General features: G+C 56.9%; 12 protein-coding genes across 12 annotated transcripts; 5 read left to right on the forward strand and 7 right to left on the reverse strand.

The window, feature by feature from the left end:
* Positions 1–47: 47 nt before the first annotated feature.
* Positions 48–1,753, forward strand: L969DRAFT_104438 (uncharacterized protein; the record flags this gene model as incomplete). The annotated part of the gene is made up of 5 exons (XM_014711654.1): positions 48–268; positions 330–837; positions 890–1,055; positions 1,108–1,577; positions 1,619–1,753. The coding sequence occupies 5 exons, from the start codon at positions 48–50 to the stop codon at positions 1,751–1,753; spliced, it is 1,500 nt and encodes a 499-aa protein (XP_014567140.1).
* On the reverse strand, positions 1,732–3,522 carry L969DRAFT_89038 (uncharacterized protein). Its single transcript, XM_014711655.1, has 8 exons — positions 3,453–3,522; positions 3,363–3,399; positions 3,274–3,307; positions 3,139–3,210; positions 2,998–3,085; positions 2,865–2,941; positions 2,739–2,805; positions 1,732–2,685 (listed from the first exon to the last, which is right to left on the reverse strand). Exons 1-8 carry the CDS (start codon positions 3,468–3,470, stop codon positions 1,780–1,782), a joined length of 1,299 nt encoding a protein of 432 aa, XP_014567141.1. The 5' UTR covers positions 3,471–3,522; the 3' UTR covers positions 1,732–1,779.
* A 135-nt stretch (positions 3,523–3,657) lies between these two features.
* Positions 3,658–5,161, forward strand: L969DRAFT_89039 (uncharacterized protein). Its single transcript, XM_014711656.1, has 2 exons — positions 3,658–5,090; positions 5,138–5,161. The coding sequence occupies exon 1, from the start codon at positions 3,696–3,698 to the stop codon at positions 4,764–4,766; it is 1,071 nt and encodes a 356-aa protein (XP_014567142.1). The 5' UTR covers positions 3,658–3,695; the 3' UTR covers positions 4,767–5,090; positions 5,138–5,161.
* On the reverse strand, positions 4,804–6,442 carry L969DRAFT_18603 (uncharacterized protein; the record flags this gene model as incomplete). Its single annotated transcript, XM_014711293.1, has 3 exons — positions 4,804–5,090; positions 5,129–6,159; positions 6,213–6,442. 3 exons carry the CDS (start codon positions 6,440–6,442, stop codon positions 4,804–4,806), a joined length of 1,548 nt encoding a protein of 515 aa, XP_014566779.1.
* A 256-nt stretch (positions 6,443–6,698) lies between these two features.
* L969DRAFT_50781 (uncharacterized protein) lies at positions 6,699–7,506 on the reverse strand (the record flags this gene model as incomplete). The annotated part of the gene is made up of 2 exons (XM_014711657.1): positions 6,699–6,989; positions 7,042–7,506. The coding sequence occupies 2 exons, from the start codon at positions 7,504–7,506 to the stop codon at positions 6,699–6,701; spliced, it is 756 nt and encodes a 251-aa protein (XP_014567143.1).
* Positions 7,507–7,713: 207 nt separating this feature from the next.
* L969DRAFT_51156 (uncharacterized protein) lies at positions 7,714–8,922 on the reverse strand (the record flags this gene model as incomplete). The annotated part of the gene is made up of 5 exons (XM_014711658.1): positions 7,714–7,797; positions 7,846–8,011; positions 8,070–8,218; positions 8,275–8,388; positions 8,452–8,922. 5 exons carry the CDS (start codon positions 8,920–8,922, stop codon positions 7,714–7,716), a joined length of 984 nt encoding a protein of 327 aa, XP_014567144.1.
* Positions 8,923–9,079: 157 nt separating this feature from the next.
* L969DRAFT_104442 (uncharacterized protein) lies at positions 9,080–9,637 on the forward strand (the record flags this gene model as incomplete). Its single annotated transcript, XM_014711659.1, has 3 exons — positions 9,080–9,182; positions 9,247–9,338; positions 9,389–9,637. 3 exons carry the CDS (start codon positions 9,080–9,082, stop codon positions 9,635–9,637), a joined length of 444 nt encoding a protein of 147 aa, XP_014567145.1.
* A 160-nt stretch (positions 9,638–9,797) lies between these two features.
* Positions 9,798–12,696, reverse strand: L969DRAFT_51228 (uncharacterized protein; the record flags this gene model as incomplete). Its single annotated transcript, XM_014711660.1, has 3 exons — positions 9,798–10,486; positions 10,535–10,829; positions 10,882–12,696. 3 exons carry the CDS (start codon positions 12,694–12,696, stop codon positions 9,798–9,800), a joined length of 2,799 nt encoding a protein of 932 aa, XP_014567146.1.
* Positions 12,697–12,891: 195 nt separating this feature from the next.
* L969DRAFT_95667 (uncharacterized protein) lies at positions 12,892–17,613 on the forward strand (the record flags this gene model as incomplete). Its single annotated transcript, XM_014711661.1, has 8 exons — positions 12,892–13,338; positions 13,393–14,019; positions 14,059–14,230; positions 14,307–14,740; positions 14,977–15,038; positions 15,085–16,921; positions 16,971–17,246; positions 17,293–17,613. The coding sequence occupies 8 exons, from the start codon at positions 12,892–12,894 to the stop codon at positions 17,611–17,613; spliced, it is 4,176 nt and encodes a 1,391-aa protein (XP_014567147.1).
* L969DRAFT_548382 (uncharacterized protein) lies at positions 17,342–20,614 on the reverse strand. Its single transcript, XM_014711662.1, has 3 exons — positions 19,606–20,614; positions 17,944–19,558; positions 17,342–17,893 (listed from the first exon to the last, which is right to left on the reverse strand). The coding sequence occupies exons 1-3, from the start codon at positions 20,355–20,357 to the stop codon at positions 17,705–17,707; spliced, it is 2,556 nt and encodes an 851-aa protein (XP_014567148.1). The 5' UTR covers positions 20,358–20,614; the 3' UTR covers positions 17,342–17,704.
* Positions 20,615–20,663: 49 nt separating this feature from the next.
* On the forward strand, positions 20,664–22,351 carry L969DRAFT_95669 (uncharacterized protein; the record flags this gene model as incomplete). The annotated part of the gene is made up of 5 exons (XM_014711663.1): positions 20,664–20,832; positions 20,886–21,728; positions 21,779–22,037; positions 22,087–22,175; positions 22,224–22,351. The coding sequence occupies 5 exons, from the start codon at positions 20,664–20,666 to the stop codon at positions 22,349–22,351; spliced, it is 1,488 nt and encodes a 495-aa protein (XP_014567149.1).
* L969DRAFT_89046 (uncharacterized protein) lies at positions 22,007–23,738 on the reverse strand. Its single transcript, XM_014711664.1, has one exon. It carries the CDS (start codon positions 23,683–23,685, stop codon positions 22,378–22,380), a length of 1,308 nt encoding a protein of 435 aa, XP_014567150.1. The 5' UTR covers positions 23,686–23,738; the 3' UTR covers positions 22,007–22,377.
* Positions 23,739–23,754: the final 16 nt, after the last annotated feature.

Below are 23,754 nucleotides of genomic sequence, written 5' to 3' on the forward strand. Positions count from 1 at the left end.
CATACTGTCATCAAGATGTGCCATGCTGATCATCAGTCGATGCTGTCATGGCCGAACAGCGCGAGCCTCTGCTAGAGTCAAGCGACGTCCTCGAGGATGACAATCAGCAGTCTCCTGCTCATCCTGCTACCACATTAGCCAGCATGTTGGACCTTCGCATCACCCTGCCCCTCGTCTTCATGCTCAGCATCTGGCTCGTGCCGGTCCTGGGCGCGCGCGGTGTACCTGAGCCTGTGGAATCCGATCACATCTTCGCGACACCTTGGCTGCGAGTCACTTCATTCTCTCCGGCCTTGCATAGAGCTGAGATGAGACATCTCTCCGTACAGAGAGAGCTTCTGCAGGGCGCCACATGTCACACCCAGCACGTATCCGCCGGTGAAAGCACGCACAGCCGCACTCGAACACGTCCTCATCTTCCAGCGCCATCATCGGCGCACGCCGGATAATCTGCTGCCTCGGGAGGCCACCTTCAATGAGACATGGTCGTGTGAAGATATCGCGACCACTTATGCCGCCGCTGTGGCTGGCTACGACGGCCCTCGCGTCCACACACATATCGCCACACCGGCTCGCCATCCTTTCAAGAACAGCATTCTACCCGGCACGTGTGACCAAGGCCAGCTGACAGCTGCAGGTCTGCGCGATGCTGTTCAGCACGGCAGAGACGTGCGAGCGACCTATGCCCATCTGTTTCCCGGTCGTATAACGCCTGACGATCTCCATATACGCACCTCGCCTGCTATTCGCACTTTCGAGGTCTCAGCTGGCTTTCTGGCTGGCTTGGAACCGAGTAGCATCGACAAGACGTGGCCAGTCTACGTTCAGCCCGTCGCAGTATGTGCCCGATGATTTGGTGTGCTCCTGTCTGATCATTCTGCATGAATAGATCGACAACATTGTGCCTTCCTACGCTTGCCCTGCCGCAGATACTCAGAGGCAGCGCATCGAAGCCGAGCAGGCATGGCTCGATCATCTTGCTGCCAACACTGCCTTGCAGAGGCGCCTAGACAGCGTGCTGGGCACCTCAAATCGCGCAAGTTGGCATAATTGGTGTCAGTGACATCGTCTGAACCTCGACATGGCTCACGCGACTGCGAACTTCAGATGATCACTACTTTGACGCACTGACGTCGCGGCAGTGCAACAGCCATTTCCTGCCCTGCCATCCCGTGACCGGCGAATGCGTCACCCAAGAGGATGCAGACAAAGTTTATGCGCTTGGGAGCTATGAATACGACTACATATGGCGAGCCTCCCCACTTGCACAAGACTATGTCGACCTCACATTTGGAGCCATGTTTGAAGAACTGGCTGACAATTTGCTCGCAATGAACGCCAGCGGCAATGTTCCCAAAATGTTGCTCTATGTCGGTCACGATGGCTCGATGATCAGACTTGCAGCAGGTCTCGGCTTCCCTGCGCCGCTCGCATGGCCTGCGCTGGGCTCACAGATCGTCATTGAGGTATGGCGAGCTTCAGATGGTCTACAGACGCGCATCCTTCACAACGGTCAGCTCGTCGAGAAGTTCAGCTGGCAGCCACTTCAGCAGCTCGTTGCGATACTACAGGCTAGGGTGCCCGACGATCTTGTCGCGCAATGTGAAAAGCTCTAAAGCCGAACTGCATACTTTGGGGCAATGTTGAGTGCATTGATTTTCGTATTTTCTATCATGATGATACAAGCAAACGGACTGCGAGCGATCGATCTGCATTGGGGGCGTCCACCGTTGAAGGCTTTCTCTTTTCGTAGTCAGTACAGGCTGAGATGCGAGCTACCTAGTATCGGTAATGATTGGCCTTGAAGGGCCCAGTAATCGGCAGGTCCATGTACTCGGCTTGGGCGTCAGTCATGGTCGTCAGCTTCACGTTGAGCGACGCCAAGTGCGCCATGGCAACTTCTTCATCGAGAGCCTTTGGCAGCACATGGACGCCGAGCGGGTAAGAGGCAGTGTCGGTCCAGAGCGCAATCTGTGCAAGCACCTGGTTGGAGAAGGAGCAGGACATGACGAACGAGGGATGGCCGTGGGCACAGCCCAGGTTGACAAGACGGCCCTCGGCAAGCAAGATGACGTGGCGACCGCTAGGCATAGTGAAACGGTCGACTTGCGGCTTAATGTTGATGGCCTCCTTGGCCGTCTTCTTGAGCCATGCGACGTCGACTTCAATGTCGAAATGGCCAATGTTGCAAACAATGGCGTCTTCGGGCATAGCCTCGAAGTGCTTGCCGACGATGATGTCTCTGCAGCCTGTCGTGGTGACAAACAAGTTGGCTCTATAGGCTGCGTCTTCCATTGTGGTGACCTCGTAACCTGCCATGCAAGCCTGCAAGGCATTGATCGGATCGATCTCGGTAACGATAACGCGAGCACCGTATGAGCGGAGAGACTCTGCGCAACCCTTGCCGACATCGCCGTAGCCAGCGACGACCGCAACCTTGCCAGCCAGCATGATGTCAGTGGCGCGCTTGATGCCATCGACGAGCGACTCGCGGCAGCCGTAGTAGTTGTCGAATTTAGACTTTGTGACCGAGTCGTTGACATTGATGGCAGGGATCTTGAGGGTACCCTTCTTCATCATGCGGTAGAGATGATGGACACCGGTCGTCGTCTCTTCGGAGACGCCCTTGATACCTTCGAGCCATTCTGGGTGCTTCTCATGAACGAGTGCGGTCAGATCACCACCCTGTCATGCGCCTGTGTCAGCAATGTCTGTGTAAGAGCAAGGCATACACGTACATCGTCAAGGATCATGTTGAGAGGCTTGCCATCTGGGAAAGCGGCGAGCGATTGCTCGATACACCAGCTGGAATGGCGTGGTAGAGGTCAGTTTGAGCTTCTGTACAGCCAGCACTAGCGACCGACATGTACTCCTCCTCAGTCTCGCCCTTCCAGGCAAAGACGGGAACGCCTGAAGCAGCGATGGCAGCAGCAGCGTGATCCTGCAGCATTACAAGGTCGATCAGAGCAAGCAAAGGCAAAGAACACGCGAGCGCACCTGAGTCGAGAAGATGTTGCAAGAGGACCACGTTACTTGTGCACCGAGCGCAGTGAGCGTCTCGATGAGAATGGCAGTCTGGATGGTCCTGTTTTTGCCCGGCGCGTGAGAACTGTCAGGCGCACGTGGCTGTGGGCGTACATGTGAAGGCAGCCGGCGATGCGAGCACCAGCGAGAGGCTTGGAGGCTCCATACTTCTTGCGCAGGTTCATGCTGTAGACGGGAATGAAAGGATGGCGTCAATGGAGTCAGCTAGTGATCGGGTTCACGACTTACAGACCAGGCATCTCGTGCTCGTTGATCTCAATCTCTGATAGAGCGAATGTGAGCCTGCAGACGCATTGTTGACGTGCCTCCTGACGTACCCTTGCGGCCCCATGCTGCCAAGCTGATGTCTGCGACCTGAGAACGCAAAACATGAGCACCCGATGCGCTAACGTGCTTTGCCTGCATACTTTGTAGTTGCTTGCCATTTCGCTGATGTTTCTCTCTGATGACTGTCTTCAGAGCTCGTATAAGACCCTGTAATGCGCTGAAGAATCCGGTTAGCCTGCCTTTTGAGCGCTTCACCGTCGGCGTCGTATCCAATTTTTTCTTGCGCACACGTTGCCACGCTGTTCGATTAGCCCGTCAATAGTTCTACCATCAGCACCCGAGGCCACCACTTCGGCGTGGATCGTCATCGTCTAGTCAGCTTCATGCTGGCTCGTGCAACAGTCAGATCACTGCCATGCACATGTACCAGCCAGAATGTGCCTCCCAAGTCCTACCTTGGCAGCAGCGAGCCGTCAAGTAGCCGATCGAGGCTGCACACGACCACGAAGCGATCTGCAATCGAAGCACAGTCGACGGGCCGACCAGACCTCGCTTATCCAGCTCATCTCAGTCAGCCTACGCCATTCGAGCTCTTCCACCTGCCGCGATCGGCCACGAAGCGTCAGATTAAGGCGAGATATTATGATCTCGTGAGGCAGCATCATCCTGATTCTGTGACGGCCTCGCCGGCTGCCATGGCGCTCCCAGCAACGCCAAAGGGGAAAGGGAAGGCAACAGAGCACGATGTCTATATCGAACGTTTCAAGAAAATTGTTGCGGCTTACGAGCTACTGAAAGATGACCGGCGACGCCTTGACTACCTGCGCGCCGGTATCGGCTGGTCAGGTTCCGCGCCCGGCTCGGCAGCAGCATCAGCACGTGCGGGCTTTGATGCTCATCATGCCTACGATCAAGCGGAGTTGTGGCGGCAGCATGATCCGTGGTCAAACTCCCGAAATCCATATCGTTCGAGAGGCTACTATCCATCTGCCAGCTGGGATTGGCAGCAGGACCCGACATACGACGATCACCAGGAAAGCTTCTTTCACAGAAACAGAGATGCGCAGGTCAATACTGTGAGCACAAATGGTCGCGTGTTTATGTTCCTGGCAACGACTACCGTCCTGCTGTACGGCTGGCAAGCCTGGAATCTGTTTCCTAGTGTGTCCGTTTTGCCACCCACTCAGCTTGTCTCGTCTCTCGGTAATGCAGGCAAAGCCGACGAAGAGCTGGCCGTCGATCCCTCGACAGCACGCATATGGTCCAACAACTCGATCCTACAGGCACGCGACGCTCACCACGAGCAGTCTGCTGATGCGCTTCAAAACGCTCGACGCGACGCGCGGATGTACGGCGAGCAACGGCGAGACGCCATTAGGAAGCGGCTAGCTGATCTCAAGACTGATGAACTAGCACCGCCAAATGAGCCGATCAAACTCGTCGAAGCAAAGTAGAGCTCTGACGGCTATCATGAGGCAATGCATACATTTGTCAAGCTCTCACGACTTCCTCCTTCGCACCTATCAGATTCTTGCCATCGTCCTCGCCCACCTCCCCTGTCCATCCGTTGGCAGCGAGATATTCCGCGAAAGCTTCGTCCTCCTTTGCCAGATCTTCACCTCCGACATTTGGCAGGAAAATGTAAGCGTTAAGAACACCAAGGATGCCGACAATGGCGGCGACGATAAACGTCCATCTCTTGCCCCAGTGATTCTGGATGGGCGTGAAGACTTGCGTTCCCACTGCAGCTCCAGTCTTTCCGATGCAGGCAGACAGACCTGGCCTGTGCGTTAGCCCGTCGCTCGTTGAGAGAGACTCGACTTGCCATAAGCTGTTCCGCGGATCGGCGTGGGATACAATTCACTGGAGACAAGCCCCAGCATGTCACCAGGGCCGGCGTTTCCACTTGACTGCAGGAGGCCATAGAAAATCACAAAGAGTGGAACAATCTTGATGATCCTGTCGAAAGAGCAGCCGATGATGAGACCGAAGATGAGGTACCCAGAGAATCCTAATATCATCGTGTACTTCCTTCCCAATTTGTTGCATAAGTATGCACCCAGGAATACGCCAGGTAGGGCCAGGGACCCGAGGAGTAGCTGCCATTCGGCTGTCCTTTTCAGCGAAGCATCTTTGACCACGGAAGCAATGATTGTCGAGCTGAATACGCCATTCGGGAAAGTAACAAAGTCGTACAGGAACCAACAGCCGGCTGTGCCAATCAGTCGTCTCCAGTATCGCTTGAGACTGAGCATATAGGGCACTCTCCGCTTGATCGCGCTGGTCCGATATAGCTTGGAATGTAACATTTTGAGACGAAAGTAGAAAACGACGAGAGGAAAGAGAATGCCAATTCCAAAGATGACTCTCCACAGGGTCTCCAAAATACTCGTGCACGAATAGACGATGAGGAATATGGACACTGCCAAAGGACCGCCGAACGAGAGGGGCAGATTGGTCACGAGAATGAAGATAGGTCCTCTCTGCGAGAGCATAGACTCGTTCGCAGCTTCGGCAGCAGATGTCGACGAGGCAGGATACTCGGCACCGACACCGATACCCGTCAAGCCTCGACTGAAAGTCAGAAACCAGAAAAGCCCCTCTGCTGAGCCATTGGCACCATGAGCCGCAGTCGATAGAGCCGCACCGATGACGATGCAGAGCGTTGCGCCGATGATGGCTGCCTTTCTACCGACTCTATCGCATACGACACCAACAATGACTTGTCCTAGGATTGCGCCCACGAGCAGCGAGTTAGAGACGCGTGTCGAGACGCTGCTGGTGTAGACTGTTGGATAGATGCGCTTGTAGACTACATTGAGCAATGTCATAACATTATTTTGATAGCTGGTCATAGCTTCAGATGAGGCTCTCGAGCGGCGCACGCGTGGGCTGCTTACCCGTCTGAGATCAACGCAAACCCCGCACATGCTATCGTGAAGGCAGCCGAGAGCCTTTCCTGTCTTGTGCGAGGTGTACTTGCCGTTATACCGGGAAGGTGTCCTCCTACTGCGGCAGATACGGATGGCTCGAGCGCCAATCGCTTATCGCTCGAAACACCATCGCTCGTTGCGGGACTGACAACTGGGGCATCAACTTTGCTTGCCCATTCGCCGAGGGCCGAGTTCATGTCGACGTCCTCCCGAAGAGTGCACACGCACAGTGGTCACGCACAGTGGTCGGAGAAGCAGAAAGGAGGACATGACTTGCTTACTTGCAGAGGAACCCGATAAAAAGACAACGTTCTTTCTCGCTCGCGTGGCATGTGGCAAAAATAGCCAAGGGCCGCAAGATGAATGTGATCATGAGGTATGATATGCTCGCCAGGAACGAGCTCTATGGACATGCAAATGCATTGTTCTACGATATGCTGCGCGTCTCTATCTCTATGCGAAGAAGGGTTTGCCGTCGTCGGGCGGCGCAGTGTCAATCCAGCCGTCAAGCGTTCGGGCAAGTGTCCGACCTCTCGCTGGTCTGATCATGATGTGTCCCATCTTCCGACGAGCTGCGAGCTCCCAGCCGAGCTTCTGATAGACAGGACAGCCTGCCTCTGTTGCTTCCAGATAATGCGGAAGCGGCGGATCTGATGAGTCTGCGAGGTCTGTGCCTTGCTTGAGCAGCAAGGACGCGATACCGCGCCGTTGATGCGCCTCATCGACGACGATGGGTCCCAGATACTGCGCCAGCTGACATCAGCACCATCCTCGTGCATGCAACTCGTTCGCGCACCCAATGAGGTTGATCTTTCAGGATCTCGCGGCGCTCTCTGTCGTACCCATCGAACAGATTCTTGTGTGCAGCGATATTGACGCCTTGCCAGCTCTCCGGGTCTTCGCCCACGGTCTTGTAGTTGAATGGAGCCTCTAGACGGCCGCCGGGCTCTGCCCAAACGGCGATGCCGACGAGCGCACCCGACGAGCGTTCTACTGCTTTCGTGCAGATCGTATGAGGCCGCCTGAGCATAGCAAGGCAACGTTTGCTGCCTCTTCGCAATCTGGTCACATCATCGGGGCGTCCCTCCTTGGGCTCAAGCCAGTCGTACAGCGCCGGGAATCCTTGCCATTGCAGCTTGCACCACGCGTCCAAGTCAAGCTCTGTCATTGGAGCGAGGTAGTAGTCATCCTCTGCCTGACTCGCAGCCCGAAGCGGCGCAGTCTCTTCCAGCGGGCCAGCCGCTAAGTCTTCAGAGGCCATGAAAAGCTCGACAGGAGCGCTCCCAGCCGCTCCTGCCTGGAAATTCCGCGGAATGAGAAGTAGCTTTGATCGGCTCGTCGACCACGCGGTCAACGCGGAGGCACTTTCATTGAGGTACAAGACTGAGGGAACGATGAGATGGGCTACGAAACGACATCTAGACGTCGTCCTGGACGGTGCTTGAGAGGGTATCGTGCCGGGCTACGCTCAAGCATGCTGGAGCGAAGATTCGTAGCGCGCCGACGCTTGCTTATATTCTTCGCGCAATCTTAGTGCATCAGACACGTATGGCTGTCTCGAGTGATGAGCGCAATGTCCAACGGACGGTGGCAGACCAACCTCTTTCTCGGCATCGCTCATTTCCTTCCAGCGGCCCGCAAGGACGACGGTTTGCTCGGTCGTCTTGCCCGGCAGGCTCTGAAGACCGACCGACGAGGGGTCATTGCGGCCACGCGTCAGGAAAAGGAAGAAAGCGGTCGATGGTCGCTTCGGAGCATCAGGATCCCTGTAGCGCGAGAATCAGGCGTGAGCATGATGCTGGCAGCTATGCGTGACGGGCTGACCTGAGGTTGCCAATGCGCTTGCCACCCTTGCGTTGCTGGAATCTGACCTTGTTCTCTTGTCGGATCATCTCGGGCGTGAGCGAGGATCGGAACTCGCTGAGCTGGCTCTCATAAGCCGTGCGGGCCTCTGCGGCACGCGATGCAAGGGCCTACGGTCACGCGATCAACTTATGGGGGTAGCCAGACGCGTCAGAGGGTCACTTACCGCTTGCTCGCTTGACGAGAGGGATTTGTAGCGTTCAGCAACGCGTGCGAACGCCTGACGAATGTCCTGTACCGAGTGCTTGCCCGAGGCGGATGAGGTAGGCGTCTGTGCAAGCTCGCCCTGTACGTCGGTTGTAGACGATTCAGCATGCCCATGCACACCTGATCACGAGGAGACACGAGCCTTGAGATTCTCGGCTACGAAGATGGTCAGAGGGCCTCCTGGAGGCTTAGGCGGTTGCAGGGCGCTCTTGAGTTTCTTAGGTTTGACGACCTTTGGCTTCTTGGCCTTGACTACCTTTGGCTTCTTGGGCTTCGCTGCCTTCTTAGCCTTGGGCTTGACGGCCTTCTTGACCTTCTGGGCCCCCTTCTTGACGGCATCCGCCGTCGCGCTACCCGTGGAAGCAGAGGAGCGGGATCGCTTGGGCTTGCTGGTCGACAGAGCAGAGGTCGCGTCGGTGATGACATCTGCTTGTGCCCTAGCTGTGCTGGTCAATGTGCGACTCATCACAGATGCAGCGAGAGAGGGCGCATAAGCTCTCAGGCTCGTGTTGACAAAGCCTGGCAGAGCTCTTTTGCTGGCCAGGTTCATCTGAGCGAGCGAGCGCGCAAGATTGAGGCTCATCATCGCTGTAGCTCTACCTGGCATCTGTACCGTCCTTAAGCGATGGTCGTCTGTACCTGGAGGGGCGACTTCTCTGCTTGGAGGAGCAGGTAGGCTTAACTTCCAATATTACAAACATTTATTACATTTGCCGCCTGCGCGACGGCCACAACGCCAGCTGGACGACGATCTCGAGCTTCAGATGCGATTTCCCTCGTCGGTTGCGTTTGCAGCGTCTTGCTTGGCTGCGAGCGTCGTCGCACAAACGAGCAGCTCCTCGGCTGTGACTACCACGGCACTTGCGAGTGAGCTCTTCTGATCGCCCAGACGGTGTCCGCAGTCGTCTGACTATCATTCATCTTGCAACAGGCTCGTCTACGCCCGCGACGGCGACCAGCTCGACTGGCGCTGTCGCATCATCGCCTTCCTATGGCACCGTCGTCTCGCTCAATGGCTTCACAGTGCGCCCTCTTTGCCACCTGTAGCTGTCTTGAGCTGAAGGTAAGTACAGATTCTGACGTCTCTCTTCACGACGGCGAGCAGCACCTTGCCAAGCGGTGTCATCGCACTCACGCTCAGCAATACCGTCGAGACTGTCACAGTACCTACCACCGGTGCAATTCGTGTGACAGCCACTGAAGCCGCTCCTAGCGCCAGTGAAACTCCAATTTCCGGCGATGCGCCAAAGCAGAGCGTGACCATGACCACGAGCATCATGGCAATGCTATCAGCTGTCACCTTAGGGGTCTTGCTCGCTTAGACGCTCATGTCGATCAACGATTCGCATTTCTATGCCTCTTGTAGCCCGCAATTTATTTATTCACGCCTTTTGCAACGTTAGCAGTCGAGTGCGAACAGCACCTGTTGTATTTATTACGATGCACTGCAGCAGATCTTACAACATGAGACAGCGCGCTCCACTACTGCAAGGTCTCTTCCATCTGATCTCTAGGTGAAGACGGCGGATTCGACTGAGATACAAGGTTAGCCGGACTGACAAGCGTTGCCGAAGATGCGTTATGAAGCTTGAACCCGAGCCCGTTGGCGTCTGTCATTAACCTAGTCCCATCTGAAGCACCATTGTCCTCATCAGAATCGTCCAGAGACGATCGTGTCTCCAAAAGATAGGGCGTGAATGCTTCCGCGGTCGCGCTGCCTGCGTCCGAGGATTCATCCGCGCTCGCACTTGCACTGAGCTCATCATCTGTGCCGGATGCAGATTGCCAGGTATTGGCATCCGAGCTCGGCTCTGGGCTCGGCGGCATACGAATCGGCAATGGTCGATGCGTCGTCATCTCTAGCCCGTTACCGGACTTGGCAGTCGACTCGTGTATCGATGCCGGTCGCCTTCGGCCTGTCGGACCACTCAACATGGGAGACTCAGATCGTCGCTCTTCGTCTCGCTTGCGCCGTCGAGGGCCAGGCAGATCACCAGTGGCCAAGACGGGAGTCAGACGAGGATTGATGTTGCCAGAAACTGAATACGTCTTACGTGAGGTAGGCGCATTGAGGTGGGCTTTGCGACTATTTCTGCCAGTCGACGCCACCCTGTGGAGTCCTTGCGCAAGATGCTTGCGATCTGATGACGTTCGCTCTCTTGCATGCTCGCCTGCGATCCCATTGAGCACATAGCGGGGATTGACGACCAAGCACGTACCTTTATGGTCGTGTATGTCTGCAAATAGCTGACTGCGACCCCGCCAGTGCCGAGTCGGGTGCTCAGGCAGCATCTGCAGAAGCGGTACGTTTGGTGATCCGCGTGTCAGTCCGACAAAGACAACGATCGCCATGAGCACCACGAGCTGTGCGAGTCCCACTCTTCGCTCAAAGATGACTTCCTGGCTAAGATGATTGAGCTGAGAGGCCAGAGCAATGCGATCCTCTTCGACTTTGGCCCGATGGAGATCTACGTCGAGCATGATCTTGCGCAGCATCGCATCTTGCTTGGCTCTCTGTGGACCCGAGAAAGTCAGACATGCGTGCAAATCAGCGACTGATGCCTACCGCTGCGTCATAATATTCGAACCGCGTCTCAACGCGAGCGAAGGCCTCCCGCAGCATCTTCCCTTGCTCTTCGATGTAGCGCATCGATAGCGACGCATTGTGCTCGAGCGCGGACAGTCGTTTCATGATAGTGCCATAGATGGATTCGCCAGGTTGCGTATGCGCTGGCTGACTGGACGACACGGCAGCCGCGCGAGTCACGTTGCGAGCTTCGCCCTGTGCGCCGTCTGCATTCGCCACGTCTTCGCTGCGGGTCTGATTCGCCGGCGGCAGATTGCTTACAGGCTGCTTTGTGACTGAGGCCGATGAGGGTGTCGAATCATCTCGCTGCGAGGCCATCTTATCGCTCGCGCTTTGCCTGACCTCAGATGCGAGCAGCACAGAAGTGGGAATGGCAGATGGATGCTCGACACTTGTCCGCGAGACATTGTCAGACGTGTGCGTAGCTTGATCTGCAGCGCTTGAGCCAGTGGCTACAATGTTGACGTCGACAGTCCGAGGGGCAACCCGAGCCGGACCATTCCAAAGCTCCTCATTTGTCGGTACGGCGTATTCAATGTCTTCTGCGGATGCGTCGAGGGCGTTGGCTGCTGCTTGCATACGCATCTCTTCCTCCCGCCACGAGGCAATCTCCGTGAGACCGTAAACACGCAGTAGGCTGACGGGACAGAAGTGCTCGGTTCCGTAGTGGGTCACAAAGTCAATGCGAAGATAGCGATAGAATCCCTTGAGTTTGTGCGGCTTGAAGATCTGGAGCCCTCTCACATTTCTGGCGCGAAAGGTACCCAGATTGATCCATTGCTCACTGTCGGTATCGCCGGTCGAGACGGCCAGTCGATCAGTCACCTTGACGGAGAAGAGCTTGAACATCGAGCTGAAGAACTCGTAGTTGGCCAGCACGAGCGTGTCAATTTCGATCGCCTCGCACAACTCAATGATGACGAATTTATTCGGGGTCTTGCATGGCGTGAGCATATAGCGATCCTTTGCTTCTCGCAGGATGGAGGAAGCGCCCTTTGTCTGCTTGCTCGATCTGTGAACAGCAGCTGCACAGTCGAAAGAAGCATAGTTCGTCCGGCTAGCCAGCTTGCGGAGCGGCGAGAGGGGGTCGGTCGTCGGCAGATCCGGAAGAGGATGGACGAGATCGGACGCGATAGCCATGGCATACTCCTCCGACTTGGCCCCCGGCTCACTACTGGTGCGATCGATCGGCACAATCGCAGAAGGGGTGATGATAGCTTGAGCAGTGCCAGTCGCTTGTTCTGCGCTCGTGAGGCTGTCCGAGGTGGCTTCACTGCGCGAGGACGAAACCGTGCGTGACTCCTGTATGACGGCTGATGCTCCAAGCGAGGATGCGGTCGTCTTGACCGTACGAGGCTTGGGCTCGTTCTTAGCACGCCACTCGTCGAAAGGGACAAAAGGGGGCACGGCAGTCGGCGTAGGTGAGACCGTATCATCGGTCTTGGATCGTGTGATCTCGTCTGCCGCAGGCGTTGCTTTGTCCTCAGGCGGACGGGACGTGATGCTCGCAGGCTCTGCTGAAGCAGAGGGAGCCTCGCTGGCCGCGTTCAGACTCATCGAAGCTGTCTCGTCAGACGGCGCCGTGACGGATGTGCTGGTCGTTGCGTCAGCATTGAGGACAGACTCCGAGGTTGCCGCAAGGGAGCCAGACTCCTTGCAGTAGTCTGTCAGCAGACAGACATCCCTGTGACTCCTCGCATGCTCGAGTGTGCTGGACGTTGGCGGTCTACATGTGGACAGATGAGCAGCTTGGCAGGTTGCAACAAGGCACATCGTCCAGAGCAACCAGAGCATCCTGCAACGGCTCGCTGATGCAGCGCACGTTCAGGAACGTCTCAGGCGAGCGCTCTCAGCCGAGTACGGTGCACGAGCATGCTGATTGGCCCTTGGGATGTGCGAAGCAGTCGGACAGTGCAATCGCCGCGTTACCGTGTCGTGCCGTGCCGTGCCGTGCCCGCTGTCTGAGTCCCTCGTCTGCTGCTAGCAGGCATGGCCCCCGCCGTGTCCGTCGTCCACGAGAAAGAGAAGCTACAGGTGGCCAGCATGCTCAAATATCTCGTCTCGAGCATCGGCCTCACACCGGCAGACGCTATGACAGTAGCTCAGGCATTGTTCAATGCCAAGCTGGACTCGGTCGCGAAGATGAGCCAGCTCACCGAAGGCAAGTGTGTCTCGATCGGTATCAAGAACGTGGACGCTCGCAAGCTGCTCGTCTCGAACGGCAAGAAGCCCAAGCCGGCCGCACATCAACCTCCCGGCATGATCGACTTGATGGGCCAACGAACGCAGACAGTCGACGCTGGCACACCCTCCTCGAAATCGAGTGCCTCCAAACGGAAGCGAGACAGCGACCTCGACCGTCCCCTGCCGGCCCAGCCTACAAAGCAGAGATCATCTGCACTTGCATTCGATTTTGAAGAGATCCTCGACGAAGAAGTGAGCGCACCCGTCACTATCTTGCTAGCGGTCTCGCTGACCATCAGAAAGCAGAGACTCGAGACCGCATCCGTCGTCGTCAACCGAGCACCGATCATGTCAGCATGGGCGACTGTCGTTGCCGAGCGACTCGATTTCTCACGACCAGAGGCACTCAGCCTTGCAGCTGCCTACACGGAAGCTAACGCGACTTCCAAGGGCGTTTCTCTCGGCATCATATCGGCCTCAGAGGGCAGAGTGGCTGCAGGTGGGCCTGCCCAGCCCTATGTTGATCTACTGGGGCGACGCATCTACGTGCTCGCGCTCCAAGATGGCACGTGGCGCGGCGTATCCAAGGGCGTCATGGCCGAGCCCCAGACGAGCTTTGATTACATCAAACGAGCCTGCAGACAGCAGACCGGCGTCGTCGTTGGCGCTATGCGCCTGCTGGCTCAATCTTTCACAGATCCGGACGAGCTCAATCGGGTGGGCTTCGGTCTGTATGCCGATTTCAGACCTGCCTTGGATGACTCGGCTCAGATGGGCTGGGGTAAGCGCGCGGAAGTCAAGATCAAGGCTATCCTTGACCTGCGCCGTGTCCCTGTCGCTTCCGAGACCGCGGTCAACCAAGCAAAGACTGACAACGTTGACGAATTTGATGCCTTGCTCGACGACGACCTCGCAGGCCTCGATGATTTGCCTGTCTGAAACGACATGGCCATGTCGCGACGCCTGGTCTAGATCATCGTACCACTCAGTACCCACCCCCATCGAGCAAGCGTCCTTCTCTCGAGCCTGCTACCCCGAGACCTTGCAGAGAAGAGCCAAATCCCTGTGGCCGCCCCATGTGCAGATGGCCTGTCCAAGCGGAGTCCTACCGTGGAGCAAGCCGTCCGCGTGAGCGCTAGTGGAGGTCAGCGATTTGCTTCAGCGATACACACGCCTCAACAAGGCAGGATGTGGTGCAAGCCAGCTACTGGGACCGACAGAAGTGCTACGAACGTCACCTGCAGTAGAGGAGATGACGGTCATTATTTGGAGTCGCCTCATACACATGGGTATGCACGCCTTGGGATCGTCGCAGTATGTCGGAGCGATCCCGGTATGGTCAGGCAATATCGCCGATGCAAAGTCGCTGCACTTCTACATTGGCGTAGACGAGTATCTCAGAAAGTCTAGTCCCAAGCGCGACTACATCATCAGGCGAACGGAGCGGCTCGCTGGCAACGGCTGCTTCGCTTTGGCGGTCATACCTCACCATACGCAACTACTCTCGTGCCCAGAGAGATACAGAGCACGCGGTCGAGCATGCCTTCCAGAGCATCTGCATACTGCAGCTTTTGTGGTGTCTTCTCGCGATTACATCATGTTGTTTGATCATGATAGCACCGTTGCCGCATTGCCGCCACGTCGATATCATCGCGTGTGATATCATGCGGGTTGATCGTCGCACAGAGCGAGCGGGCTACACGACAGGCCGTCAGCCGGTGCAGGCATGTCAACGGCTGAGGATGCGAGGCCAGCGAGAGCACCAGCATTGTTGAGCCGTGTGACTGAAAGGAGATCCGCTACTCGGCAGCACTCGCCCATCGCCAATTCATCAAGCCTGGCCTCAAGCTCAGGCTCCAGCTGGTTCGATGTGCCAGGATCTCGCTCTAGGAGAGCTTCTGCGATGCAGCTATCGATAAGCGACGACAATTCGCCCGAGATGGTCACGCCAAGTACCTCGTACGGATCCGTTCAATCCAAATCGCCTCCCCCGCCTAGGCTTGCAATTGATTCACCCGATTGGTCAATGGACGAAAGCGAGACCGCAACATCCATAGAGCATGCACCTCTCACTACACTCGGACTCCGTCCCAGTCGCAGTCCTCCCATGTCCAGGCTCACAGCCCAAACACTGGCCCGGCCCGAGCTGACTTCGAGCGTGGGCGACCCGCCGTTTGTCTCGAATGAACGGATCTCTCGATCTACTGGCACCCTACGCCACCTCCCGACGGACCGTCAAGTAGTGCGGCGCGGCTCGAGCTACCAGGAGCATGTCTCCGTGATCAACAGCGATGTCGACGCTGAGCGCTGGCGTCGCACAGCACCCGTAAGCTATCCCGCTGACTCTCTGGGAACATCTTCGCCGCCGCGCTTGGCAGCGGCATTCGTACTGCCTGCAAGCAACACAGTCGACGAGCTCGCACCTGTCACACCTGCGTTTGCGCCCGCTCTGGGCACTGCCTTTGATTCCCGCACCATCAGTGCTTCATCGACTCAGTCTCGCCCAAGCTCCATGGAGGATTCGATTGACATCGACTCCACCGTGGCGATAGCAGCCGACTCTGAGGATGACGCACCGTTCGCTTTCGATGCAGATCCATCGCGAGTTCATCACACGCTCCCCCTTCGGCCGTGGCAAAGACGCCCTCTTCTACTCGGACAGCCTGCACCTGAACAGTCCACACCGGAGACCTGGCTACCGTCGGTGTCCCATCTGGCAGCACCCGAGATGGCTTCCTCTCGGCCTGTCATCGGCTGGCGGCTGCGACCGGCTGGTAGCCTCGACATATCGCCCAACCTGACGCATGCGAATGCAATGCCGCGGCCGCCGCTTCGGCGCAATGCCACCTCACTCGCATCGCCCGAAGAGATCTCATCGGAATCTTCTAGCCCCTTCCTGCCTCGTCACGGAGCTCCGACAGCGGTACCTCATCCGCAGTCCGCTGCTCTTAGCGATCTCTCAGAGACTCGCAGACGGATTGAAGCCAGTGTAGATGCGTTGCAAGCGACAAGAGTATCGCTTCAACAGGCCAATACTGCCCTTGTCACAAGCGGCGATAGTCTGCGCAGACGGACACTCAGATCAGAGAGCGAGACGTCAGATTCAGGCTTGTGGGGTGACATACACGTTGCCTCACCTGTACGGCCTCGGAGCAGCGTTGTCAGTGCATCATCTACAGCGCAGCGACGCGCTGGAGGTTTAGGCACACTGGGACGTCTGCGCGGGCCAACTCGATCGCGCAACGAGCAATGGATGCGTGGCGAGCCCTTGCCGGGTCACACGTCTCTGGAGCCTGCACCTGCGCAGACGTCAGATACCTTTGATCCGCTTACTGCGCCTTCGCTAGACGGGCGGAATCCTTGGCGCTCAGATCGTCAATATTCCTTTGCGCCACACATCGAGACGGCCACACAGCGGCCACGTCCTCAGACTTCTCGCCTGAACTCAGCAGAAGTATCCCCCCGACGGCATATCGCCCGTGTCGCTGACACCAATAATCTCGGCAATCGGCAGACGAGCATCCAACGACCTCACAACTTCAGACGCGTCCGCTCATTTGAGACAGGCGACTCCACGCCTGCATTGCACGACGTCTCTCGGGCGGCAGCCGCGTCGATCGACGCCAGCGCGCATGCTGAGCGTCATTACTCGCCCAGCCGTCAAGGGGCACGTCATTTACGTTCGCGGGAAGAACGCAGCAATGACATTGCCACCCGCCTCGCCGAGCTACGGGCCGGAAGAGCTCGAGTCAATGGCACGCGCGGCCATCACCCAGATCTTGACGCCCTCATTCGGGACCTAGCCCTGCCTGGCCCTCGCGATGATTCCGAAGAGGTGCTGTGGCAGAGATCTGGCGCGCATAAGGAGCTGATGGGAGACACAGATACTTGATCAAGTGCGCGCAATCGATCGCCAATATCGCTCGGATGTCTCTCGTTCGCGAGGCAGCATGTCCAATCAGCGACATCGTCGGGCGCTTCGAGATCAGCCGCCACTTAGCAGCAGCGAAGCTAGCTACGAGGCCTTCGCGGACGGTGCTATCCGACCTTGGTTGATGCGCCCGCCTGCTATCTTTCAACGTCTAGCAGACGAACTTAGACAAGTCGATTTCTGGTTCGGAGGCGAGGCGAATATTGCCGGTAATCTCGAGAATTACATGGTCTGCGTGCTGTTGGTCCTTTGGCGTTGCTAACGACTGTACGCAGGATGATGATTCTCTCGATACCTCTTATGAGGCACTGCTCGCGCTTGCAGATCGCGTCGATCAAGTGACACCATTGCTGAAGGGCTACTCATCGCGACGCATCAACGCCTTGCCGAAATTTACATATTCTGAGATCATTTCCGGCATGCCAGATGTCAAGCTACCCAGCGAGACTCGCTGCTCAATCTGTCTGGAGGAATACAAGCCGACAGATGTGCTGCTTCACATGGCCTGCTCCCATGCACTGCACGAGCCTTGTCTCGATCATTGGCTACGCTTGGAGAAGTCCTGCCCCTTCTGCCGGCAAGATGCCTGCGAATGAAGAGATCCTAGCTGACAAAGCAGAGAAAGTTGTTGTGTCAATATATACATCTGTGTCACAACGCTGTGAGAAAGCTGCACATGCTCGTAAGCTACACGCCGCCGCCCGATTTCTCAACAGGTATCCGGCGGCGAAACCATGACCTGTTGCTAGTCTCTTGGGCAGACTGACCGAGCGCAGCCTGATCTGTGCTAGACTCTGCATCGCCGAACGCGCCGAGGAAGTTGTTGAACGCGTTCTCTGCACTCAGTTCTTTGATGCCTGAGACTGCGTCGAGGAACTGGGCGCTTTGTCAGCAAGGCCCTATTAGGTCGACAGACACAAAAATACCTCGGAAAGCTCAACAGCTCCTTTGCTTCCAAAGTGTACTTCGCTGATAATCTCCTCGATCGTTTCTCTGGGCACATTTGAGAAGCCGATCTTGTTGAGCGCCTGGCGCATGTCGGTAGAGCTGATTTGACCGTCTCCGTTACTATCGCACGAATCGAAGATCTTTCGGAGTCGACTGAGCTCATTCACAGAGAACATGTTACGGCTAGTCACCGCATTCTCTTCGTTCGTCATCCGAGCAACAGCGCCGTTTCTCACGTCCTCGAGGCTCAGCTTGAGCTCGGACTCTGGTAGACCCATCGAAGCCAAAAACTTTTGGGCGACTTCGAACTCTTTGCGCTGCCTTTTCTTGTCCCAGCCGAGCTCTGGCGCCATCAGGTCGATGATTCTTGGCAAAGCTTCGAGGGCTGCGTGCGCGTTGAGGAACGAAAGCCGCGTTCGACGAGCAATGACGTCTGTCGCTGTCTGCGCATATTCGACCCGGACGCCGTATAGCACTTCTTCCTCGAGGTAAGGATAGGCTGGGTCTAGCCGGTTGCCATGCACAGGCCAGCGGTGGCCAGTTGACTCGGCCATCGAGCAAACGGCCCACGCACGATCGCCATATGTGTCTGTCAGATGGTTGGCAACCTCTGTCTCGAGACCGAATTGCTGTACGAGACGGATGTAAAGATTCTTATGCCAGCCATGGGAGCCAAGCAGTTTCAGCTTCTCTGTTCTGCACGGCCGCTGCACAGACGCTTGTAGTCCGAAAGCCTCCACGGCGGCGTCGACAGTCTCTTCAGCCATGGCTCGGTAGGTGGTCCACTTGCCGCCGGCAATGGTGAGCAAGCCAGAGTCGGACACATTGATCATATGGTTACGAACGAGCGATTCTGAGTTCTTGGCAGCCGGGTTGCGCACCAGGGGCCGCAAGCCAGACCAAGCAGAGAGTACGTCGCCCCGTCTGACTTTGATGTCTGGCGAGAGATAGTTTCTGACCTCGCCCAAGATCCATTGGATTTCTTCCTCCTTCGGAAGTGGATGCTGCTCCACCTCAGAGGGCGAATCGGTTGTGCCCGCGATCGTATTGCCGAGCCAGGGCAGGAAGAAGATGACTCTCCCGTCAGATGTCGCGGGATCGATCAAGCCCATCTTGCCGGGCGAGTAGTACTTGGGAAGCGTGACGTGAACGCCGGCGGATGGCGAGACGATGGTCTCGACCGTAGGATCGTCAAGCTTGCGTATCCCGTCGCTGAATGGTCCGGTGGCGTTGATGATTCCTTTCGCCTTGACGTCCCACTCTTCTTTGCTGATGTTGTCACGCAATCGTGCACCGCACAGTCTCTCGACGCCATTCGCATCCTTCTGACGATGAAGCGAAACGACCTCGGTATGATTCGCTGCAACGCATCCTTGATGAACCGCTGTCATGACGAGTGCCATGTTCATGCGAGCATCGTTGTGCTGTCCATCGTAATAAACGAGAGCGCCCACAAGATCGTCCTGCTTGAGCATGGGAAAGGCCTCCAATGCCTTGCCTCGGCTCATGAGGTAAGATGACTCCATGTTTTCGCGGCCGGCCAGAAGATCGTAGAGCTTGCAGCCAGACCAGAAATACGGCACTTGCCACCACCTAGACATGCGATCAGCCTTGTTGACTTGCTTGCGCGGAATGCTCACTTGTAGATCGGGAGCATGATGGGCAAGTGGCTTGACAGATAAGGCGCGATCTCGAGGAACGTCTTGCGTTCGTGCAAAGCTTCCTTGACAAGCTTCCACTGTTCGTAGTCGAGCTCGAAGACGGCCTTCTGAAGGTACCGCACGCCTCCGTGGACGAGCTTGGTCGATTTGGAAGAGGTGCCCGCGGACCAATCGTCGCGCTCGACCATGGCGACCTTGAGGCCACGGCTAGCTGCATCTAGTGCGACTCCAGAGCCTGTGGCGCCTCCGCCAATGATGAGCAGATCGTAGCCCTCTTCGCCCGTCTGTGCCTGTTGCTGGTGAGACGCGGCGGGAGTCTTGCCGTCATTGGTGCCCTTGCCGGGCAAAGCGGCGGCAACGAGGGAAGATGCCTTGAGGGCAGAGATCATCTCTTTGCGTGTGGGCGGCGTCCAAAGCACAGACGGTCGCTCTCTTTCCTCTCTTTCGAGCTCCGAGGGCGTGAGGCGGGCATCTAGCGCAATCTGTCTGCCGAGGAGACTAGCGAGCAGATTCGGGTCATCGTTGGATGTACCTGGAAGCATGTACAGCGAGCCAGCGAGGCAGGCTGCAGCTCCCAAGCCCGCGTACAGGCCTCGTGATGGGCCTGAAGGGCCTGATTTCGTACTCGCATGTCGTGTGAAAGCCCGTGTCGCATGGGGTACATGCATGCGATGCGTCGATCCTGGCAGTCTCGAGCTCAAGCGGGACCGCAAAGCTATAGCAGTCGTCATCTCGGCTCTCAAGAACGCTTGGCGGCGCTATCGTTCCTGATTGTGCAGGCTCCCTCCTGGAGATCTCCGCAATCGTCCGGCGAGCGCTCTTCTCTCCCTTGCGGTCACGTACAAAGGTCGTGCGTGCTCTGTGAAGACTGCAGTCTGTGGTCGAGAGGCCTTCGGATCGCTGTCACTCCTTTTGACAGGCTTGCCCGCTCAGCCCGATGACGCGATGACGCTCGAAGCTCGACGCTCGGCTCGGCCTGGCCTGGAAGAGACGAGGCGACCTGCCCGAAATCTTTGACGGGGACTCGAGCCGGCTCGATGCCTGCTGCTCAGGGTGGGCCCGTGATTGCTGCTTCCGGCCCTGTCGTCAGCAATGCAAGCCTGCCGTCATCGAGCTCTATGCACCCCGGCCTAACTTCTCAGCACGGTGCGCCGACTTTGCTGAGGATCAAGCGCAAGCGGACCGACTTGCCGCTGGATGCCTTAGGCAAGGCGAGACTGTCAGCAGGAGCGTATAGGTCTGACCAATGGCTCGAGCAGTCATCGAGCGAGCTTTCGCTGCCGTCGACAATGCGCGAGCAGTCAAGCGAGCAAGGTCCACACTCGATGCTCCGTCGTCCGACACTCGCCTGAGCACGCCCGGAGAGTCGCACGACACCGGTAGGACGGATACCGCGCTGACGGCCCCATCGAACAAAGACTTGGAGGAGACAGCAGCCACACCGCCGCACAAGTCGGCAGGCATCTTTCGCTATGCCTCAACTCTGGCCTCACTCTCATCTTTTGATGCCAGCCTGCGCACCGGCAGTCTCCAGCAGACGATCCAGACGCTCATGCATCCCGCAACTCCTCAGCAGACGAGCCACGAAGCTGTCGCCCTCGCAGACAGTATACGGTCACCCATATCCCGCTCGGCTTCCTCGAGCTTCCCCAAGCTACCAACAACCAGCCGAGTATCGCAAGAAGATCGCATAGGGTCTCGCATCGCCGCGCAGAAGGTTGGTGCCCGCCAAGCTCGCTTCAGGATCGTCAGCAAGCTTCGGACACCTGTTCAACCACTCGATACAGACGATTTCTCGCAGCTCGACATGCCGCCAAAGATCGTGCCCTCATCTCAGATCACGCAGAGGCATCTGCCCCATCGTCAAGATTGGCAAGCTTTGCGCATCATTGATGCCGAGGCTTGCGATGCGCCTGCTCACAGGCCACGGCAAAAGTCACGCCTCAGGCAGCTTGCAGCAGCTCGTGCCTCTCAGCGATCTCAATGGCAAGCGACTAGCACGGGTAGCAGATCTTTCTGGGATTCGGGACAGCCCTCTGCACTTCTGGATGGCGAAGATGATCTAGGCAATTTTGTGCCGATGCTTCAGGAATATCTCAGGAGTGCGCTGGAGTGCTTTCGCCGAGACAGATGCTGATTGCAGCACCAGTAGTGAACGACATTGATCCCGATGATTCAGACGAGTCTGCGAAAGTCTTCCCATCGCCAGGCCTCGCATTGCCCGATAGACCGATCCACCACAATCCGTTGCCCCTGTTGTCCGCAGAGAATGACGATGATGAGGATGAAGAGGAGGGCGCCTGGGTCTATGACGTCTATTACCGCGACTATTCGAACGAATCTATCGAAGCACGCGCAGGTGGCAGTCAAGGCAAAAGCGCTGCTGGAGGTCACACCAGGATCGGCGCACTGTGCGTCCACCTAAACGCCTCGCGGTCATAGGCTTATACACGCGAGCAGAGCTGGTGTCGATGACGACAACGACAGTCTCGTCAACGCAAACGACGAGAGCTCCGAGGAGCAGGATGAAATGGACGAGGATTCCAATGGTAAATACTCTGAATGAAGGTTGCAGACACTGACTGATGCGATAACAGACGAAGATTTCTATCGTAACGACTACCCGGAAGGCGACGCCTCAGAGTCCGATTCGGACGATTTCATTGGTGGTAGTGGTCGGTACTCGGGCAATCAGTCGGATGATGATCATGATGACGATTTTTGAGCGGGTGCAAAATGTTGTTGCTATTTCTATCGTCTCGCCGTCAGAGAGTGCGAATCGCAACCTGGACTCGTCAAAGCAGTCTGGCATGCTTGATGGGCAGCTGCGATGAAAGATTGGGTACAGCTGTTCCAGGAAACGACGACTGCGTGCGAACCAGTCTGAGCAGCATGCGTGCTGGAAGTAGTTGCAGATGCGAGCTCGTCGCGCCTCTTGGCAAACTGCTTACTATCTGCGGGGAGCATGACAGACGTTCCGTTTGCAAAGACGGTCGCAAGGCGGCTGTTGTCGACCGCTGTACACGGCTTCATAACGGTAGGACTGAGGGGCTTCAGCGCTTTAGATCGTCGATCGTGTAGGGCTGTCAGATTGAGCAGAGAACCGAGCGGTGCTGTCAGCGGCGTGGCGAGGGGAGACAGCGCAGTCGTAAGTGTTTTGACAAGGCCAGCAGCAATGTCGTGTGTGGCAGCGAAGACACGTCCATACGCCAGCGAAGGGCCGGGTTGAGTATAGATCACATCGCCCTGAATAGTTCGGCACTGGACATCGCCGAAGATGTTGGCTTTCCACATGACGGGTCCGGTGTAGGAGAGGCTTTGCCTATCATTCCGAATCTCGACGAGCGCGCAGGTCTGGTACAGTTCACGATTGCCCTCCTTGTTTTGCCAGGACCAGGAAAAGATGGCACGAGGCGAAGGGGGCAGATCAGCGGGTACTGGATATTCGTAGCCGCTCGTGTTGACGGTGTCATCATAATGAGCCGGCACAGGACAATCACCGATGATCGAGTGAATCACGACAAACGTCTTGCCGAGATCATAGGAGATGGAGATCTGACAGCTACCGCCGGCATGCAAAGGCTCGCTGCCGGAACGAGTGTCCCAGGTCAGATCGAACGTACTATTTTGGCCTGCCACAAGGAGTCCGGTGATATGAGTAAGATCTGAGCTCGGGGATACCATAGCATCTGCGATTGCTGCCTTCGCCGACACCTTTTGCTCGTCGCGTGCGTGCATTTGCCGTAAGAGTGACAGATCTCCATGGCAGGGGAAGTCACTTCCGTCGAGTGCGAGTGGGTTGGTCAGATCGTAGCGAACTACTGACCAATCGTTGGCAGGATCCCACGAGCTTCGAAGTGGGAATGGGTGAAGGAGCTCAACATGAGCTTGCGCCCACTGCAGTGAGAACGCGATGAGCACTGCGCAAAGTAGCTTGTAGAGCATCTTGATACTCGAGCAGAGTGCGCAAGTCGTCAGAGGAAGAAGGGAGGGGTTGACGGGGGCAGCCTGGAAGGCTTTCGCCTTCGCTTCGGCGAGTACGCGCGCGACTCGCGTCATAACAACCGCCGGCAAAACGAACGTGCAGCTGCTCGCAAGCATAGACACTCGAGCGGTGAGCTATAGATA

This window comes from Mixia osmundae, assembly GCF_000708205.1.
Source record: "Mixia osmundae IAM 14324 unplaced genomic scaffold scaffold_7, whole genome shotgun sequence".
Taxonomy (NCBI): Eukaryota; Fungi; Basidiomycota; class Mixiomycetes; order Mixiales; family Mixiaceae; genus Mixia; species Mixia osmundae.